This window comes from Mesocricetus auratus, unplaced genomic scaffold (assembly GCF_017639785.1).
Source record: "Mesocricetus auratus isolate SY011 unplaced genomic scaffold, BCM_Maur_2.0 Super-Scaffold_4256, whole genome shotgun sequence".
In the NCBI taxonomy this organism is placed as follows: Eukaryota; Metazoa; Chordata; class Mammalia; order Rodentia; family Cricetidae; genus Mesocricetus; species Mesocricetus auratus.
Genome location: NW_024429182.1, coordinates 110,645,181 through 110,668,072, shown reverse-complemented (window position 1 = coordinate 110,668,072; position 22,892 = coordinate 110,645,181). Strand labels below are relative to the sequence as shown.

General features: G+C 38.6%; 1 protein-coding gene across 1 annotated transcript in view; it reads right to left on the bottom strand.

Moving 5' to 3' along the window:
- Window positions 1–1,698: 1,698 nt before the first annotated feature.
- Window positions 1,699–22,892, bottom strand: part of Tyr (tyrosinase) — a 92,049-nt gene continuing 70,855 nt past the window's right edge. The window contains exons 4-5 of the mRNA XM_005085372.3: window positions 17,247–17,428; window positions 1,699–2,117 (exon numbers count right to left, since the gene is read on the bottom strand). Of these exons, the coding sequence (XP_005085429.1) occupies window positions 1,891–2,117; window positions 17,247–17,428 (409 nt within the window). The 3' untranslated portion in view covers window positions 1,699–1,890. The remainder of the gene's footprint in view (window positions 2,118–17,246; window positions 17,429–22,892) is intronic.

The window sequence follows — 22,892 nt, the reverse complement described above, 5'->3', positions numbered from 1 at the left end:
AAATGCTTTGTAGAAGAGTGTTTGAGAATGTCGGCACAACTTGTGTGAGCCCTGGATTGATTTCCAGAACTGCAAATAAGCTTTGTAAATGTGATTAGAAAGTTATTCCGGATTAAGAGTTTATTTTAACAGCAAACTTTGGTGAGTTATGGCAAGTGCAACTGTCTCAAAGCTGACCCACACCAATCCATGCTGAGAATGACCCACACCAATGTACCCTGAGGCTGGATGTGGTCCTGGCACTGCTGCTTTAGAATACAGTGCTGACTGTTTTTTTCATTTCTATTGTCATTACTTTGATTACTTTGGTCCTTCTTCTTTATTATTTCAGATTCCAGTCACAGAGACTTCAAGCTAGACATGCCACTGTAATCATCCATTTTGATGATTTGATTTTTTTCTTTTGATTTTTTTTAGTGTTTCTCGTCTTTATTCGGGGTGGAAGGCAGGAGGGACACAGGGTGAGAGAAAGGGCTGAAAACAGGCAACCTCCTCATTTTTCTTCTCAAACAGGAAGTACTGCCATTCTGACAGCAGGCTACCTAAAGGACACATTTTGAGTTTGTGACAGCATCCTGGACTGAAATTCTGAAGGAGAAAACGCTTCTTTTGACACATAATGTATGTCCACCAGCGTTAGGTGATGTGAGTCTGGCCGCAATTCTAAGGACAGGCAGAGGTGACTGTGTGGCTTTTACCGAGGCTTGGCAGTGGGACACAGGACACAGTCACTGGGACGGTAACCACACTCCCAGGGTGAGTGGAGCAGCAGATGAGGGACTCTGCGTGGGCAGTGCTTCTGAGGAGACTGCGAGAGAAGGGGGACAAACACGGGACGAAGTTGGAGAGCAGAGGCAAGAAGGGAGAGAGGCTGAGACTGCTGATACAATGAAGCTTTTCCTAAGACTGCCCTGTCAAGGAACCCTGGGGACATGGCCCTGCTTGCTGGGGGAAGCTGACGTTTGCTTCCTTCTAACAAGTAGCAAGGCAGCATGAAGCCACTGCAGGGCTTCTAAGAGGCTCTCACATCCATGGTGACCAGGACAGATGATTTGTCCCAGCCCTGCCACTAACTGAGCGCTTTGAGGCAGGTGGTCCTTCCCAGCATCCCCAAGTGGGTGATGACCTGGGAAATCCTGAAGAGCATCTGAGCAGGGTGACGTTCCCCCTCACTTTCCTTTTAACTTGGATCAAATATAGGTAATAATCTCTAGTATGAGTCTACTCTTCCCAAGGGTCACCATTGTCTTATGAAGTACATTCTCAACTCTTGCCTGATTTTGTTACATCAAACACAGGATTTAGATAAATTAGTTTAAATATGACAACTAATGAAGGTTAGCAGATGATTCTCCTCTGTTACTGGCTTATTCCTAACCATTAATGAAATTAATTCAGAAATAAATAAGCATTTTATCTATACCAGACTTGGAAAATTGTCTTAATCAAATAAAACACACACACACACACACACACAGACACACGTGGGGGGTAGAAGGAAGGAGGAAGGGAGAGAAATAGAAATAAGATATTTTTATTTTCTTTGAAATTTAAATTGAACTAAGGAAAACAAAATTGTGCCTCAAGTTCATAGGTATCAATTGATATAGTTTCATTATAATCTTATGTAACCAGAAAGCATTTTTCAAAATCAGGCAAATTAGTTTTAAGAGAAATTTTATTCAGATACAAGTAAGAGTGACTTTTAAACAAATACTAGTCTTTCACTGAAATCTAGGGCTTAGGGGAAAAGAGGGAACTGAGAAAAATAGTAAGACAAATAGCTATGATCTATGTTTTGTATTAGACTAAAATTGTTGGAATGATCTACACCAACTCATAGGTAGACTGAGGTAAGATCTTTTGGCCCCATTCTGTTTCCTAGGCAGTTCAAAGATGGCTCTGATACAGCAAGTTGTGGTAATCATCTTTTTCCATGAGGAGTGGTTGTCTCTCTTCCTGGAGATGCCTCCTCTTGTGACAGCACAGATGACTGCTGAGCCCTGCCAGAGCTGCAGCAACAACAGCTCCCACTAGTGCTGCCCCAAGTAGCCATGGCCAGATCCTAGAGGCTTGCTCCAAGTAGGGCTCAATATAGTTTCTGTAAAAGCCTGGATCTGAAATAGAAAGAGATCATGCTGTTTTAAGCATATCACCATCACCATCAGCGGCATTTTGGTACATTGGAGTCAGATGCTTGGGTGTGACAGCAAGCTCTTTTACTTAACAAATAGAAGAGTTTGGGGGAAGTAAACCTAATCCTTCTCAGACTCAATTTCCTCATTAGGAAAAAGGGAAAGCAATTCTCTGCTATAGATTCTTTGAAAACTGTATAACACCCTTGATGTATAGTATGCTTAGGCATGATTGCTGGTGATTGCGTAGCAGTACTGCAGATCTATATAATACAGTTTTATTATCAACTGTTGATGACCTGTTTGATAATTTGAATTATTATTTGAGAAACGCTGATTATACTGCAGTCTCAAGAAGTCTAGGACAGATGTATAATATATGTTTTTACAGCAATTTCAGCTTTCAATTAGTGTGTGTGTGTGTGTGTGTGTGTGTGTGTATGCATGTGTTTCTATGGGTATTTATGTGGGCATGTGCATGAAGGAGCCACAGAGACCAGAAGAAGGTGTAGAATCCCCTGGAGCTGAAGATACAAGTTATAAGCTGCCCACATTGGTGCTGGAATTTGAACTCCTTTCTCTAGAAAAAGTGCTAGCTTTCTTAACCATTGAGATATATCTCCAGATCCACAACTGTCAATTACTTTTATTACAAAATATTTTCATTTTACATGCCAACCCCACTTCCCCCTCCCTCTCTCTCTCCCCAGCATCCCACCCTTCCCAAACCCCATACACTACTCAGAGCTGGTAAGACCTTCCTTGAGGAGTCAACAAAGTTTGCTATACCAAGTTGAGGCAGGAGCAAGCCCCTCCCACCTGAATACAACTCTTGGGCATATACCCAAATGATGCACAACCATGATACATGGACACTTGCTCAACAATGTTCACAGTAGCACAATTTGTAATAGCTAGAACATGGAAACAACCTAGATGCCCATCACCAAGGCATCATCAAAGACAAAATGTGGTACATTTACACACTGAAGTATTACTCAGGGGGAAAATGATAACTTCTTGAAATTTGAAGGCAAATTAACAGAACTAGAAAAAAATATCCAGAGTGAGGTAAGCCAGACACAGAAATACAAGCATGTTATGGGGATGTATTCATTCATAAGTGGATATTAGTTGTAAAACAACATCTAATCTTAAAACAACAGATTTTTGAAATAACTCACTCCTACCCTCCTCATGATCTATAATTATTTTGAACCACAAAGAAACCTACCACTTGGTAGGAATCAGAACACTTGCGATTCCTGCCATCTATCCATCTATAAATAATTTTCTAGTTCTTAAACTACTGAGTTCAGATAATACAAAATGTGAATTTTGAAAACAACATGCTTGCTGGATTCTGTAGCACTCTTCTTAAAATTTTGCTGAGGTCAAATTTTACTTTTAGTTTCATAAGTTTCTTAAAAGTAATTCAGTTCAAAAAGCCCTCATGTTCTAAAATGTTGCAGTTCTAACTCTACTAGTATATCCATGACATTGTATTAGAGTTACTATTTATATGTCCATATTCCTTGAATTCTTGAAAGCCAAAACTATGAATTAATCCTGCTGATTTATAGAGTATCAGAAACCCGTGAGAGAATAAATGAATACTCCATGACTGAATGTATTATTCGACTCAGGAAAGGTAGTGAAGGAATGTTACAAGTTGATGTGGAGAAATATGCAAACAACATTTGTGGGTGGAAAACAAATCATAAAATAACCCTTGTTTACTATGTTTTGAAATATAGTTTGCTTTTAAAATAAATTATAACTTTGATCTTGATTTATATTATATATTTTAAAATCAAGAAAAAAAGGTGAAGCATTGACTCTAAGAGAAAAGTAATATAAGAAGTATCTCTAACTGTCTGATTCAACTGCAGAAAAACCTAATAAAACCTCAAGGTTCTCTTCAAGGGTCAGTTCTGTTCTAAGGAGATGAAAGAAACAAAATGGGTTTTTGAGAGAGCTAAACTCATTATTTATATATGATGATTCCGCATTAGAATTAATGAATTAAAAGATATTGTCATTTGCCAATTATTTATAAACAAGGACATAAAAAAGTTTACAAGAGTTACTGTAGCTGACTTGGGACACTAGACTTTTTAGAGTATGAGGGTGGAAAGTCAAGTCTTTGTTTCTGTGTTTGGAAAGGCCTAGCTTTTAAAATAACATGTTATTTTTTGGCAAAATGAAATTAAGATATATGCACACTGATATAATTTATATATAATATATTATATATATTATAACAGGAGTCAAAATTGAGACAAAAGTAAGTAGAACAGATTACTCTCCAACACCTAAAAGGAATATAGTATTATACAGTTCATAAATGTGTTACAAAAGTACCGAAATTTTAATTTTTTAAAGCAATGAATAGAGTACATTACTATGTATTTGAGATGTGAATAACCAGATAATATGTTAAATATAGTATACTTTTGTTAGAAAAGGATTATATAAATTGAATATGTATGACTATAAAAATTAACTCCAAATAAAGACAAGGAGAAACAAATAATAGTGCTACTATTACTTACAGACTTAAAATATGCAGTAGTTTGAAGGAACATTTAAAATGTATATGCACCTATTTATAGATCTTCTGTTTATGGAAACATAATTGAAAACTTTAAAATTAAATAAACAAAGAAGTTGTATTTAGTATTGTCTCAACAAAAATATATAGTTTATAGACAGCAACTTCTGTATACTGCTTCTTCTTCATTTTGCTGAGATGGAATGCAGTTAGTATATTGATGGGCTGCCACAGATTAAAGAATCAGTCCCAAGTAAGCATTACATCTTAAGAAAGAGAAAGATCCCCTTAATCCCAGACTGATGACTTGGAATCCAGCATGGGACTAATCAAGACCCCCTGAATGTGGGTGTCAGTGAGGAGACCTAGGCAATCTATGGACCCTTGGGTAGTAGATCAGTATTTATCCCTGGCATACAAATGGACTTTGGGTGCCCATCCCACAATGAGAAGTGCATTCTTACACTGGACTCTTGGGGGAGGGTCTAGGCCCTGCCCTGGATGAAATAACAGACTGTGGAACACCCCCATGGTGGGCCTCACCCTCCCTGGGGAAAGAAGGGTAATTGGGAATGGGTTGCTAGGAGGGCATGGGAGGAGGGGAGGGAGAGGGAGAGGGAGCTGGGATTGACATGTGAAGCAACCTTGTTTCTAATTTAAAATTAAATTTAAATATAAAAATCTTAAGAAAAAGAAATTATCATATGATTACAGAAATTAAAGAAAAGAAAGAGGAAGATTTAGTCTTCAAAATTATGAACTGTATTCTGTAATTTACTGTTTGCTTGCTATTAGAGCAAGGGACCAACTTATTCAAATCATGGATAGTATCTTTTCTATACATGTTTATCTAACCCACTCCACTGAAGTAGAAACTACAATAAATCTTTCATGACCATCTTCTTTAGAGATAGCTGATAAGCATAGGACAGATGTTTGAGCCAAGATGGATATTCCTAACTGTGATTCAGAATTCACTCTTCTGAACTGAAAAAAACAGTGGATTCAGAAACTGATGTCAATAAAGGACTGACGTGAAAAATCAAAGGAAAACCTCTGTGACTGAGTGACACTAATTTAAATAATAAAAAATGGAACCAAATGAAAATGTGAAAATCATGTTCAGGAAACCAAAATGTTACTATTTAAAACATATTTTAGAATATTTTTGAAAGTTGGACTTAAATGGCTAGATTCACTTGCTCTTAGTTACTTAAATACATAGTTTTCTGTAAATGTGTGGTCAGTATGTAACAGGTTACATAATAAATGCCATTTCTTTTATGTCCCAGGGATCAGTCCTAGAGAGCTGCAAGTACTGTGCCATCCTCTCCAGTAACCTAATTTACTTTTATAAGAACCCACATTTAAGAAAGTTTGGATATTTTCAATAGACTGAACATGTAATGTGTTTTTAGTTCTTAAACACTGTGGGACTTATAAAGTCATATTGTATTTTAAATTGTGGTATTAATATTAACATGACATCTTAGGAAAGGAATGATATAGTTGAACAGTTATGTGCTTATTTCTGTTTTATGCCTGCTCAGTTTTTTATTACACTTTTTATTATATATTTAAATTAGGAACAAGCTTGCTTCCCATGTCAGTTCCAGCTCCCTCTCCCGCCCTTCCACACTCACTCCCCCCCAACAAACCCCCGGCTAACCCCCCACCCAATCCCCACTCCATTCCCCAGGGAGGGTAACGCCCTCCATGGGGTATCTCTAGAGTTTGTCATTTTGTTCCTGGGAGGGCCCAGGCCTTCCCCAAAGTGTCCAGATTGAGAAAACATCCCTCATTGTGGGATAGGTCCCCAAAGTTCATTTGTGTGCCAGGGATAAATACTGATCTACTACCCAAAAACCACATAGATTACCTGACTCTCCTCACTGACACCAACATTCAGGGGGACTGGATCAGTCCCATGCTGGCCTCTCAGTCATCAGTCTGGGGTCCAAGATCTCCCACTTGCTCAGGTCAGCAGTTTCTTTTTTTTATCATTTTTTACTTTAATTTTAAATAGCTTGTTTTACATGTCAATCCCAGTTCCCTCTCCCTCCCTTCCTCCCACACTACCATTCCCCCCCACCCTATTGCCAAATCCTTCCACATAGGGGATATCTAGAGTCTGCCATTTTACTCTGGGTAGGGTCCAGGCATTCCCCTAAGAGTCCAGGCTGAGAGAGCATCCCTCTTTGTGCTATAGGCACACGAAGACTATTTGTATACCAGGGATAGACACTGATCCACAGCTCAGGGCCCCATAGGTTGCCCAGGCCTTCTCACTGACACTCACATTGGGGGGTCCAGATCAGTCCCATGCTGGCCTCCCCACTGTTGGTCTGGGGTCCAAGAGCTCTCCCCTGTTCAGATCAGCTGTCTCTGCTGCTTTTGCCAGCCCATTCTTTGCCAATTTGCTCATCACTCCTCTCTCTCTGTCACTGGGTTCCTTGGGTTCAGTTCAGTGATTAATTGTGTGTTTGTCTCTGCTTCCATCAGTCACAGGATGAAGGCTCCCGGATGGTTGTAGACATCAAGTTCATTATCAGGAATGGGCATTCGAGGTGGTCTCTTCACTGTTGCTTAGCTTGCCAATTGGTGTTATCCCTTTAGATCATTCGAGGTCACTCTGGTGCCTGATCTGTCTTCCATCCTATGATTCCCTCTTCCCCCTATTCTACCCCCACCCCCTCAACTTCCTGTTCCCCCATGACCAACTCTCTTCCTCTTCACCCCCTCTCTTCTTCCCAGGTCCCACTCCCCCCACCCCTCGCCGTGTTCCCCATCCATTCAAAGGATCTTGTCTCAATCCTCTTCTCTTGGGTACTATGCATATATGCATATCTTTTAGGTTCTTTCCTGTTTCCCAGACTCTCTATCAGTGGAAGTGCAGACTGGCACTATCCTGATCCATGTCTAAAATCCATATATGAGTGAGTACATACCATGTTTGTCTTTTTGCGACTGGGTTACCTCACTCAGGATGGTTTCTTCCAGTGCTATCCATTTCCCTGCGAATTTCAAGATTCCATTGTTTTTTTCTGCTGAGTAATACTCCATTGTGTAAATGTACCACATTTTCTCTATCCACTCTTCAGTTGAGGGGCATCTAGGTTGCTTCCAGGTTCTGGCTATTACAAATAATGCTGCTATGAACATAGGGGAGCAGATGCCCTTGTTGTATGAACTTGCCTCATTTGGATATATGCCTAAGAGTGGAATTGTTGGGTCTAGTGGTAGATTAATTCCCATTTTCCTGAGGAATCTCCATACTGATTTCCAAAGAGGCTGTATGAGTCGGCACTCCCACCAGCAGTGGAGGAGTGTTCCTCTCTCTCCACATCCTCTCCAGCATAAATTGTCTTCGGTGTTTTTGATTTTAGCCATTCTGACAGGAGTAAGATGGTATCTTAGAGTTGTTTTGATTTGCATTTCCCTGATGGCTAAGGATGTTGAGCACTTTCTTAAGTGTCTCTTGTTCATTTTAGCCTCCTCTACTGAGAATTCTCTATTTAGCTCTGTACACCACCTTTTAATTGGATCCTTTGGTGTTTTGGAGACTTGTTTCTTCTATGGGTTTCACCAGCCCAGTCTTGACCCCTTTGCTCACTACTCCTCCCTCTCTGTCACTGGGTTCTAGGAGTTCCGTTCAGTGTTTAGCTGTGGGTGTCTGCCTCTGGTTCTTCTGTCACTGAATGGAGGTTCTAGGATGGTATGTAAGATAATCATCAAAAACAATATTGGGGAGGGGCATTTAATATAGTCTCTCCACTACTGCTTGGTTTGCCGGTTGGTGTCATCCTTGCAGGTCACTGGAGATATCACTAGTGGCAAATCTCCCCTCAAACCTAGAATGGTTCCCTCTATTATGGTATCTCTCATCCTGCTCTCCTCTATTCTTTCCCCAAGTCAACCTTCCTGCTACCCCATGTCCTCCTCTTCCTTCCTCTTCTCTCCCTCTCTTTTTCCTGGCTCCCTTTCCCTTCCCCCTCCCTGTGCTCCCAATCGGCTCAGGAGATCTTGCTTCATTCAGTCTTCTCTGGGGTACCATGTATGTCTCTCTTAGGGCCCTTCCTGTTTCCCTGTCTCTCTGGTCATGGGATTGTAGACTGGCACTCCCATTATTCAGGTCTAAAATCCATATATGAGTGAGTACATATCATGTTTGTCTTTTTGTGACTGGGTTACCTCATTCAGGATGGTTTCTTCTAGTGCCATCCATTTGCCTGTAAATTTTAGGTTACATGTTTTTTCTGTTGAATAGTATTCCATTGTGTAAATGTACCACATTTTCTGTATGCACTCTTCAGTTGAGGGGCATCTAGGTTGATTCCATGTTCTGGCTATTACAAATAGTGCTGCTATAAACATAGTGGAACAGATGTCTTTGTTGTATGAATGTTGCATCTCTTGGGTACATGCCTAAAAGTAGAATTCCTGGGTCTTGTGTTAGACTGATTCCCATTTTCCTGAGGAATCTCCATACTGATTTCCAAAGTGGGTGTACGAGTTGGAACTCCCATCAGCAATGGAGGAGTGTTCTCTATTCTCCACATCCTCTCCAGCATAAACTGTCATTGGTGTTTTTGATTTTAGTCATTCTGACAGGAGTAAGATGGTATCTCAGAGTTGTTTTGATTTGCATTTCCCTGATTGCTAGGGAGGTTAAGCACTTTCTCAAGTGTCTCTCAGCTATTTTAGTCTCCTCTATTGAGAATACTCTATTTGCTTCTGTAGCCCAATTGTCAATTGGATCCTTTGGTGCTTTGGAGACTTGCTTCTTGAGCTCTTTGTAGATTTTGGAGATCAGCGCTCTGTCAGATGTGGGATTAATGAATATCTTTTCCCATTTTGTGGGATGCCTTTTTGTCTTGTTGAATGTATCCTTTGCCTTGCAGGTGCTTTTTAGCTTCAGCAGGTTCCATTTATTAATTGTCGATCTCATTGTCTGTGCTACTGCTGTTATACTCAGGAACCAGTCTTCTGTACCAATTTGTTCAAGGGTACCTTCCAATTTCTCTTCTAAAAGGTTCAATGTGACTGGATTTATGTTGAGGTTTTTAATTCATTTGGACTTAAGTTATGTGCATGGCAATAGACATGGATTTATCTGCAGTCTTCTACATGCCAGCATCCAATTATTCCAGAATAATTTGTTGAAGATGCCTTCTTTTTTCCATTGTATAATTTTAGCTTCTTTGTGAAAACCCAAGTGTTCATATGTGTGTGGGTTAATACCAGGGTTTTCTATTCAATTCCATTGGTCTACCTCCTGTCTATTTTTATGCCAATACCAAGCTGTTTTCAAGACTATAGCTCTGTATTAGAGCATGAAGTCAGGGATGGTGATGCCTCCAGACATTGCCTTGTTGAACAGGGTGGTTTTGTCTATATAAATTTGAAAATTCTTCTTTCAAGGTCTGTGAAGAATTGTGCTGGGATTTCAATGGGGATAGCATGAATGTGTAGATTGCTTTTGGCACGATTGCCATTTTTACTATGCTGATCCTACCTATCCAAGATCATGAGAGATCTCTCCATTTTCTGGTGTTTTCTTTAATTTTTTTCTTTAAAGAGTCAATGTTCTTGTGATATAGGTTTTTCACTTGTGTTAAGAGAAGATTTTTCCTTGAGAGAAGCCTTTCTGCCCACCTGGTTCTAGATCGGCATCAGTCCCAAATAAACATACAGGAGGCTATATTAATTATGAAGCTGTTGGCTTTGCTTGTTTCTTACTGGCTAGCTCTGACTTAAGTAATTACCCCAGAATTGTTAATCTAAGTATGTCTCTTACTGGAGAAATGTCCGGGCCTCCTACCCCATGGTGTTACATCTCGAACTCTCTCGTGTTCTCCTTCCCAGAGTCTTCCTGGACTCCTAGTCCCTCCTATCTAGATTTCTATTGGCTCAACAGTACTTTATTAACAAATGTACAGGACTTCCCCCATCATCTCCTCTTTTATGTTTAAACAAAAAGAAAGGTCTTAACTTTAACATAGTCAAATTGTATATGACAGAACAGTTATCAAGTAAGAACATAGTTACAATATTTTAGCAAGATTTAAAGAAAATATCATCCATCCCCTTCTTGTGAGTCCAAAGTTCTATATGTAGCTTATCTTTTATCATAACTAAGGAAAACTATAATTATAACTATCTATCTTCAACTCCATCAAAGACCACAGAAGGATAATATATAAACACTAGGATTGACAGAGATATCTTACTGCCTGGACAGTCACCCGAAGTTCCTCTGTAATGTTGGGGCATCCATCTTCAGCCCATAGGCCACAATGTGTCTGGAACACTTCTCAGCAAAGCAGGAAATTTCAAACTGTCCATCTGCATTGGCAGTCTGTCAGTCATTTTTCTGTGTCCTGCAGAAAGTCTGGTAGACTCTTCCATGAAGCAGGAACCCTGTAAGACTGAGTTCAGCAGTCACTTTCCTGTGGGTCTTGCAGGTCCAGATTGTACAGCAACAGTCAAACAGTCTAGGCAAGAGCAGTTTCTTGCCCAAATGGCTAATCTTGCCATGTTGAAAGTAAACTCCATAATGAGGTTCTTCGATGCCCATCTCAGACATAATTGGTGCTGCCAGGAGCAGACATTTCTCATTGTCAAGAAAAACCCTAAACCATTTTAAATGCCATTTTCTGAAGGTCTTTGAGAGGTTTGAAGACTGTTTATCTATCTCAAATATATTTCTGTATATTTAGAAAACCTAACTTACCTAACTATAAATTATAAGTAACTATCTATAGTCTGTATTCAAGTATGCATTACATTTTAAAAGATCAGTATAAGCACAATACTTAATCAAGAGGAGAAATATACATATCACAAAATTGACCTTGAATTTATATCCATAACTGAAAAACCATACCCATACCATAATTCCCCTTTTTACCATTAAAAGGAGATTGGCTGTGATCACTAGCCAATTATAAACAATCCCATTTAAATGAAAACATAGATTTATAAACAAGATGGGAATTAGGACGTCGCTCATTCCAAACTGCTTCGTGCTGGAAGGGGGCACTGTTTATACCATGGGGATCATGACAAAACTCAGAAACCTGTATAAGTCCTTATTTTTGGGGTCTGTAAGACTGTATCATCTTAGCTGTTTTGATTGTTGGAACACCTGGCCCACTGCTTCCGGGGGTCTTGGTTCATCAAACCACAGAAGCCTGGAAGGAATCCTCAGCTTTTCATTTTCTGTAGAAACATAAGCAAAAACTCCTTTTCCGAGTAACATATCCTTATACTTAAATTTTGAAGTCAAGGCATTTTCAAAAGATAGAAGTTGGATTAATTTAGCAGCATTTATAAGCAAGTGTACTTTAGTAGCAGTTCCTTCTTGAGCAAGCAAAAAACTGAAAAACACAATAGTGTACAGTATCCAGACTCTCTGTGTATTTTCCATCTTTACGTGGCTTATTTATTTCTCTATTATTACTTTATTTATTTTACTTTTATTTTTCTCTGAGACAGGGTTTCTCTTTGGAAATCCGCCTTTCTCTGCCTCTGGAGTAAATCCTACCGGCTTGCGCCACCACAACACTGGCTTTTGTATTTTTTTACCACTTTGCCGTTTCATTTTCTCTCTCAATCTCACGTATATTTTTAAACACACTGTAAACCTTTAGAGGTTTTGTTCATTCAAGTCTGATTTACTGTAAATCTTTACGTTTTTCTGGCCACGTGGCTTATCTGCAAAACCGCGGCTGTCTTAAACTGCTGCCTTCCAAGATGGCGGCCGTAAGGGTGATTTCAGCTTACCGCCTCAGGCCATGCTGACATCCAGCAAAAGCTGCCACTTCCAGCTGTACGTACACACCTTTCAATCGTTAGCAGAGTCTCTTAAAAGAACCTTGTTGGTTTTTTTTTTCTTTTTTTTTCTTTTTATGCCGAGTCAGGAAGACTCCAGTAAGCGAGCCGCGTGAATCTCGGCTTGTGGCTAGCAAAACAGAGCACACCTGAGAAAAATGTTGCTACCAAAATCTGTGCTTCTCTCTGTTCTTCTGTTTCTAAAATTCCTTTAAAGCTTTTGTTATTTTGCGTGGAAATTCATGATCCCACTTCTGATCACCATTCTGTTAAGAGAAGCCTTTTGGTTTATCCCCTGCCAGCCGCCTGGGCTCTGCCACGTTGTAGTCCCCAAATAAACACACAAGACGCTATATTAATTATGAAGCTGTTGGCCTTGCTTGTTTCTTACTGGCTAGCTCTGACTTAAGTAATTACCCCATAATTGTTAATCTAAGTATGTCTCTTACCGGAGAAATTTCCGGGCCTCCTACCCCATGGCATTACATCTTGAACGCTCTCGTGTTTCTCCTTCCCAGAGTCCTCCTGGACTCCTAGTCCCTCCTATCTAGATTTCTATTGGCTCAACAGTACTTTATTAACAAATGTACAGGACTTCCCCCATCACACTTGTTTGGTTAGGGTTACCCCAAGGTATTTTATGTTGTTTTTGGCAATTGTAAATGGTGATGTTTCTCTGATTTCTTGCCCAGCTTTTTTATCATCTGTATATAGTAGGACTACTGATTTTTTGAGTTGATCTTGTATCCTGACACTTTGTTGAAAGTATTTATCAGCTGTAGGAGTTCCCTGGTAGAGGTTTTTGGATCACTTTTGTAAACTATCATATCATTTGCAAATAGTGAAAGTTTGACCTCTTCCTTTTGAATTTGTATACCCTTGATCTCCTTTTGTTGTCGTATTGCAACAAAAAACTGATCTTATTTTCAAAGTTCAAGTGCTTTCAGATTTTACTTCTATTGTTTGTCCTTTTATTTAGTTTATTACAGTATTTTTTGTTCAGATCATTACACTTCATCTCAATTCTCATTATCACCAAAACATATCTTCAAACATCTTTCTGTATTTTGAAAACAACAGTTTTACTTTTCTTTCCTTTCTATTTACTATTGAACCTCAGCAGAGTATCTTTTTAATATCTTAGTGCCATTACTTTTTTAAAAAATTAATAAATTTACTCAAAGTTTCATTTCTATTGCCACACAAACCATGCTAATTGTTTCAGACCTTGTCACTTGCAATGTATCTTTATTATCCCTGCAGCAGACACATAATGTATTTTGAAATCATTACCCTAATTTAAGGAATTAAGGCTACATAGCTTAGAAAGATTGTGTGTGTGTGTGTGTGTGTGAGTGTATCTTTGAAAGTGTGTTTGAAGACAATGCTTTGGTGATAATGGACATTGAGTTCACTAGAAGTAATCTGAACAAAATATTGAAATTATATATATATATATGTATGTGTGTATAATAATAAATAGCTTATTTACAATATTATGATAGTTTAAATAAAAACTCTACACAATAGGCTCAAGTATTTGAACACCTTGACTCTAGTTGTACTGTTTGAAGGACGTTAAGGTACTTTTGTGATGTAAGCCATGCTGGAATAAATACTTCACCTGGGGCAAACTTTAATTGTTCATAGCCTCACCCCATTTTCATTTCTTGCTTGCTTCTTTTCTGTGTGTAGTTTAGATATGTTCTATCAACTTGCTACTCCAGACATCTGCTGCTATGCATTTTCTTCCATTATGGGCATCAAGACTTCTGGAATCCTAAATGAAAACTACTCTTTCTTTGATAATTTTCTAGCCTCACTTTTAAACAGTTACTTCTGAAGGAAAATCACTTGCTCCGCAGTTTTTAAAACACCACTAAATTTGAATACAAGAGAAATATTTGACGAATTCAGACATTAACTGCCCTTAACAACAAAACACTTAAGTAATTATCACCATGAATACCTGAATGATGAACAATGATTCTCTTAAGCTAAGTCATTTCAAAGAATTTTAAAGTTTATTTTTGAAATCTTGAAGCTTAGCAATGAATAGAGATAAATTTTAAGTACTTTGAATGCACAAAAGAAACAATAATAAAGAATGATTCATAAGATAGTAAGTAGGCAATTTCGGTCATTTATTTAAAATCAAATTTCCCTGTGAAGTTAACTATGTAAATAATTCACAGCTGTATTAAAGCATAGTAAACAAGTACAGTATTTAAAATTAATTTTGTATATTTTAAAGTAATTAGAATAAATATATTCCACCTTCTAATGTAAGTTTTTAACCCTCTTCTGTTTTAGCACTCAAGAATGTTTGTTACCATTACCTTAACTATGTGGACATGGGGGGGGATCATGAGTCAGGTTGAATGTATGTATGACAATATAACAGCTATAAGAAACTACCATGGAGTAATAGAAATATTATTCTATAGATATTCAGTATAGATATTTAATATTTGCTGATTACTAACTTTGCACTTTAGAGATATCTTTGTGTTTCTCAACTTGCCATCTTATAAGATATAATATACACAACTAGAAACTGGAATTCTAAGGATTATTCAACATAATAGCAGACATGTTGATGGCTCTTTCATATAGATTAAAAGGCCTGTTATCTGCTTGGAGTTTAAAGCTGGTGTGTCCTATTGGACTGAGAAATATTTACCCTGATGTCTCCTATCTCATCATTCTCCCACATGACAAAACCAGAGTCTTCCCCTTGTTCCTGGGCCTTCTCCTATCATTCTCAAATGTAACAGGGAATTGTACTATGACTTATTTGTGCTATAGGTCAAAAGCTTGAAAAGAATACTATAATCTGTTTATTCAATCAGCATATAACTGATTTGATAATATTTATGAATTTTTTCCTCAAAATATGATGAAGAATAAACTGTTCCATATAACAGACTTTGATAAACCCACTGTCATAAAAAACACAAGACTTGTATTAACTTTTATGAAATGTCTCAGTCTTCTCAATGTCATTTTCTTTGTTCATATCACTCAATTGACGAATTCAGTATTCCAAAATTACAGTGTTTTCTTTGAAATTTATTTTTATTTTTTCAGGCTAGAACTTTTCTGTCCTTTCAGTTTGCCTACTAATCCTCAAACAGAGTCAAAGTTGAACTATGCACAAATCACTGATGCCCTATCTATGCACTGTAAGATTTTGTGGTTGGTGAGACTTTGGACTTCTTCCCACAATCTGTTGGACTTCTACATTGGATTTGGTGCTTACTGATATTCAGATACATTAGTCATTGAAGTGAAACTGAAATTAGTTATAAGAACTAGGAGTTTGTTAATTTCACACATTTGTCTATTGTTTCTTTTTCTATTCATCTAGTCATGTTTCATTAACTGTTCAAAATATAGTAAAGTAATAGTGCTTCTTGAATATTTCTCACTCATAAACTATTTGTAGTTTAACTTTTTTCTTTCTAGTCTTCATACATTATAGTGAAAGTGAACTATGCTAAAAATACTGTCAAAATCATCTTCCTCCATATATTGCTATTTAACATTTATGAAGTCATATAAATTCTATGCAACTGATATTTCATCTCCTTTTATGGAAAATAATAATATCTAATAAATAACAATTTGAATACATAATTAATACATAAATTTATGGTTTAAATACAATATGTTTGCCTACACCTCTCAAAGAAGGTTTAAGTTTAAAGGACTTACCTGCCAGCTAATAGGTTTGGGAATTAATTATATCATGGGGATTCTGGCCACATCAGTTAATTAATCAATGATGGGTTTCCATTACAATGGGGCATAATTTGGAGATGATTGAAAATAGAAGGTAAGGCCTTATTGGAGGAGTTAAGCCACTGAAAGCTTGCATTTTAAGGCAACATCTGAGATGTGAGTTCCTCTTTCTCTCTACTACATACTCCTGAAATGATATTTCTACAATTCCTCAGACCCAAACCAACGTAACTTATAAAATATAGGCTGAAATCTCTGGAACCATGAGAAACATAATTTCCTTAGTTTGTCTAGCTCTGTCATTTGTCATTGCAGCAGTCAGGTAGACTAGAATAGTATATAGTTTCTTCATGGAATAGGCTTTTATTACTAATTATCTATTCTTTGTCAAGAAGATGTTAACATATTTCTATATGGCAAGATAAAAAATCAGAGCCAATCCCAGTCCCAAGGGTTTTAACCAAAGGCATAGTAATTAACATTAAAAAGTATTATGAAGCTCATTATTATTTAGTATTGAAAGTTTCTGTTATTTTATTGGTAATCCAATCAAGAATCTCCCAGTGATACATCATAAACTGCTTACTTATATCATATTGCATGCACTGAATTATTTAACAAGGTTCAGAATAGTCATTGAATTATTCTTATCTGAATATATAATATGACTAAACTGTGATTCTGAGAATTGAAACAATACCCTTAGGTCACCAAAAACTAACTGATAGAATTATGGCTCAAAAACTTTCTAATCATATATTCTTCAATAATTTATTTGTACAAAATGTCCTATAGTAGATGGGAGAGTTATAAATTTAGGCATCCTTGAAATTTGGTTTATAAACGACCAAAATTGGTATAATATGGATTGTTAAGGAGCTATGAAAAAAACATTGCATACACACAGGACATCTTTTACTATACCTAAAGAGGTTGAATAATAAGATTCCACAGTTCATCTGAAGATAGATGAGCCTTACCTGGATCCTGTAGGTAGCTGTAGTCATATCCCAGATCCTTAGATGAAATGAAGAAATCACCATTTCTATACAGTGGTAGGAAAGGGACCATGTAGGATTCTCTGTTATGACCAATAGGTGCATTCGCTTCTGGGTAAACTTCCAGAAGAGGACGGTGTCTTCGAAGCCATTGTTCAAAAACACTATAGAGGGAAGGGTTATTCATACTCAATAATATTTTCTTTATAAGATCAATACTTTAAATTATTACAAGACAACTGTTAATATCCCAATGCTGACTATCTTCAAACAATAACACATTACCATTTTATAACCTGAAGAAGGTTACTCATCAGAAATGAGAGCAAGTATAACTTCAAGTTTTTCCTTATGAAAAGAATTAAACTTGAGGGCAGAGGTGAGCTCCTGCCCCTGCCTGGGACCTGATTTCCACTTGTCCACTCTGGGATCTCCTGGCATGGAGAGTGCAGGCAGGTTGACATGCCCCCTACTCACTAAACACCCGTGAGACTACTGAGATTGCTGAGCAACTACCACCCCCACTGAGGGCAGAGTTGAGCTCCAGGTTGCCACTGCCCAACTTCTGTTTGCCCACTCTGGGATCTCCTGGCCTGGGGACTGCAGGCAGGTTGACTCACTCCCAGCTCAACAAGCAACCAGAGGTCTGCTGAAGGCACTGTGCTAATACAGCTCCTACCCACTGGGAGAGGGAGTGCCTCAAACCCTTATGCACCCACCATAATGCCGATCAGAGTACTGGACCTTCTAGTACCCACTGGAAGGAATCTTGGACCCATACCCACCAGGAGATGAAGGGATGGGAAATCAACAATATAAGAACACATTCAACAACAGAACAGATGCCACCAGGGTCTATGGAATCTAAACCATCAAGACATGAAAATCCCAACACAGATGAAGTAGAGAGAATGACTTTAAAAACAACTGCATGAAGACGATATAGACCCTAAAAGAGGAAATGAGAAAATCCTTTAAAGAAATGGAAGAAAAGATAAACCAAAAATTGCAAGAAGCAATTCAAACAGTGCAAGGTTTGAAAGCTGAAATAGAGACAAAAAAAAAAGACACAGTCGGAAGGAATGCTGAATTAGAAAAGTTGGGTAAATCATCAGGAACTACAGAAGCAAGCATAGCCACCAGAATATAAGAGTTGGAAGATAGAATCTCAGGTGTTGAAGATACGCTATGAAAAATAAATTCATCAACCAAAGAAAATCTTTTTTTAATTTTAAATTTTAATTTTAAATAGCTTGTTTTACATGTCAATCCCAGTTCCCTCTCCCTCCCATCCTCCCGCACCCTCCATCCCCCCCCCCCCCCCCAGCCTCCCACCCTATTGCCAATTGCTTCCACATAAGGGATATCTAGAATCTGTCAGTTCACTCAGTGTAGGGTCCAGGCACTCGCCTAAGAGTCCAGGCTGAGAGAGTATCCCTCTTTGTGCTATGGGCACACGATGTATTCCAGGGATAAACACTGATCCACTGCTCAGGGCCCCATAGGTTGCCCAGGCCTCCTCACTGACACTCACATTCGGGGGTCCGGATCGGTCCCATGCTGGCCTTCCCGCTGTCGATCTGGGGTCCAAGAACTCTCCCCTGTTCAGATCAGCTGTCTCTGCTGCTTTTGCCAGCCCATTCTTTGCCAATTTGCTCATCACTCCTCTCTCTCTCTGTTACTGGGTTCCTTGGGTTCAGTTCAGTTCTTAACTGTGGGTGTTTGTCTCTGCTTCCATCCGTCACTGGATGAAGGCTCTCGGATGATTATAGACATCAAGTTCATTATCAGGAATGGGCATTTGAGGTGGTCTCTCCACTATTGCTTAGCTTGCCAATTGGTGACATCCTTTTAGATCACTAGAGGTCACACTGGTGCCTGATCTGTCTTCTAACCTATGATTCCCTCTTCCCCACTCAACCTTCCGGTTCCCCTATGACCTACTCTCTCTTCCTCTTCTCCCCATCTCTTCTTCCTAGTTCCCAATCTCCCCCACCCCTCTCCGTGTTCCCCATCTGTTCAGAGGATCTTGCCTCATTCCTCTTCTCTTGTGTACTATGCAAATCTTTTAGATTCTTTCCTGTTTCCCAGACTCTCTATCAGTGGAAGTGTAGACTGGCACTATCCTGATCCATGTCTAAAATCCATGTATGAGTGAGTACATACCATGTTTGTCTTTTTGCGACTGGGTTACCTCACTCAGGATGGTTTCTTCCAGTGCTATCCATTTCCCTGTGAATTTCAAGATTCCATTGTTTTTTCTGATGAGTAATACTCCATTGTGTAAAAGTACGACATTTTCTCTATCCACTGTTCAGTTGAGGGGCATCTAGGTTGCTTCAAGGTTCTGGCTATTACAAATAATGCTGCTATGAACATAGTGGAGCAGATGCCCTTGTTGTATGAATTTGCTTGTTTGAATATATGCCTAAGCATGGAATTGCTGGTTCTTGTGGTAGATTGATTCCCATTTTCCTGAGGAATCTCCATACTGACCACAAAATGCCCTCTTGCCACATAATAGTTAAATACCAAACATACAGAATAAAGAAAGAATATTAAGAGAAGCTAAGGAAAAACTTCAGGTAATCTATAAAGGCAAACCTCAGAATTACATCTGACTTCTCCATGGAAACTCTGAAAGCCAAAAGATCCTGGATCCATATTCTTCCAACACTAAGAGACCATGGATGCCAGCCCAGATTACTATACCCAGCAAAGGTTTCAATTTATGTTGATGGAGAAAAATAGATATTTCATGACAAAACCAGATTTAAACAATACATATCCACTAACCCAGCCCTACAGTACAGGAAGGAAAACTCCAACCTAAGGAAGTTACCTACACTCACAAAAACATAAGCAATAGACAATCCCACTTGATCAAAAGTAAAACAGAATAAGTGGGTTAAATCCAAAAACAATAACATCACCAGCAACAAATCAAAAACAAACAAGAACTAACACTCAATGGTCCTAAAATTCCTTCAATATTAACAGTCATAATTTGCCTATAAAAAAGACACAGGCTAACAAAATGGATACGAAGACAGAATCCAGCTTTCTGCTGCATAAAAGAAACATCAAGGTGATACAAATTGGAAAGGAATAAGTAAAACTTTCACTATTTGCAGATAATATGATAGTCTACATAAGTAATCTGAAGAATTCTATAAGGTGATAAACTACAGCTGATAAACACCTTCAGCAAAGTGGCAAGATACAAGATTAACTGAAAAAAATCAGTAGCCCTGCAATATATAGACAATTAATGTGCTGAGAAAGAATACCCTTAACAATAGCCACAAACAACATAAAACTTCGTGGGTTATCTCTAATCAAACACGTTAAAGGCCTGAATGAGAAGAACTTTGAGTCACAAAAAGTAATTAAGGAAGATATCATAAAATGAACATATCTCCCATGTTCTTAGAGAGGTAGGATCAACATAGTAAAAATGGCAATCTTACCAAAAGCAATATACAGATTCAATACAATCCAAATTGATATCCTAGCCCAATTCTTCACAGACCTAGGAAGGACAATTCTCAACTTTATATGGAAAAATAAAAGACCCAGGATAGCCAAAACAACCTTGTACAATAAAGGAATTTCAAGAGGCATCATCATCCATGACTTCAAGTGCTACGATAGAGCTCTACTAATGAAAACAGCTTGGTATGGCCACAAAAACAGACAGATACACAAACAGAATCTAACTGAAGACCCTGATATTAATCTACACACCTGTGAACACCTGATCTTTGACAAAGAACCTAAAACTATACAATGGAAAAATGAAAGAATCTTCAACAAATTGTGCTGGCATAACTGGATGCTGGCATGTAGAAGATTCATATAGATCGATAACTATCACCATGCACAAAACTTAAGTCAAAATGGATCAAAAACCTCAAATTGAATACCCCATTATTAATCCACACTCCTACAAACACCTGATTTTTGACAAAGAAGCTAAAATTATACAATGGAAAAAAGCATCTTCAAGAAAAGGTGCTGACATAACTGGATGCTGGCATGTAGAAGACTGCAGATAGATCCATGTCTATCGGCATGTACAAAACTTAAGTCCAAATGGATCTAAGACCTCAATGTAAATTCAGCCACACTGAACCTCTTAGAAGACAAAGTGTGATGTTCCCTTGAATAATTTGGTACAGGAGACAGCTTCCTGAACATAACCGTAGTAGCACAGACACTGAGGTAAACAATTAATAAATGGGACCTTGTGAAACTCAGAAGTTTCTGTAAGGCAAAGAACCCAGTCAACAAGGCAAAAAGGCAGCCCACAGAATGGGGAAAGATAGTCACCAACCCCACATCTGACAGAGGACTGATCTCCAAATTTTACCAAGAACTCAATAAGCTAGTCTCCAAAACACAAAAGGATCCAATTAAAAAGTGGGCTACAGAACTAAATAGAAAATTCTCAATACAGAAGTCTAAAATGGCTGAGAGACACTTGAGAAAGTGTTCAACATCCTTAGCCTTAAGGGAAATGCAAATCAAAACAACTCTGAGATATCATCTCACCCCTGACAAAATGGCTAAAATCAAAAAGACCAATGACAGTTTGTGCTGGAGAGGATGTGGAGAAAGTGGAACACTCCTCCACTGTTGGTGGGAGTGCCAACTCGTACATCCACTTTGGAAATCAGTATGGAGATTCCTCAGGTAAATGGGAATCAGTCTAACACAAGAGCCAGCAATTCCACTCATAGCCATATACCCAAAAGATGAACGTCATAACAAGGACGTCTCTTCCACTATGTTCATATCAGCATTATTTGTCATAGCCAGAACATGGGAGCAACCTAGATGCCCCTCAACTGAGGAGTGGATAGAGACAAATGTGGTACATTTACACAATGGAGTATTATTCAGCAGAAAATTAAAGCAATGGAATCTTGAAATTTGCAGGCAAATGGGTAGCACTTGAAGAATCCATCCTGAGTGAGGTAACCCAATTACAAAAAGACAAACATGGTATGTACTTACTCATATAAGGATTTTAGACATGGAGCAAGGGAGTGCCAGCCTACAATCCCACCACCAGATAATCTGGGAAACAGGGAGGACCCTAAGATAGATATGCATGGTTCCCTAGGGCAGGGGAATCGGACACAAGATCCTGAGCAAATTGGGAACATGGTGGGAAGGGAGACAGAGCTGGGAAAAAATAGGAGGAGCATAGGAGGAGAAAGGAGGACATGGGAGAGCAGGAAGTTTGAGTCGGGGTGGGGGGAGAGCAGAGGAGAGCAGGATGAGAGATACCATAATAGAGGGTGTCATTATAGGTTTGAGGAGAGATATGGCACTAGTGAGATCTCCAGAGATCTACAAGAATGACACCAACTGGCAATCTAAGCAATAGTGGAAAGGCTATCTTAAATGCCTTTCCCTGATAATGAGATTGGTGCTACCCTTATATCCTTGAGTCTTATTCCAGTGACTGATGGAGGAAGAGGCAGACACCTACAGAACTGAACTCCTGGACCCTAGTTGCAGAGAGGGAGGGGTGACTAGCAAAGAGGTCAAGATCAGGCTCGTGAAACTCACAGAGACAGCTGACCTGAACAAGGGGGAACTCATGGACCCCAGAATGAT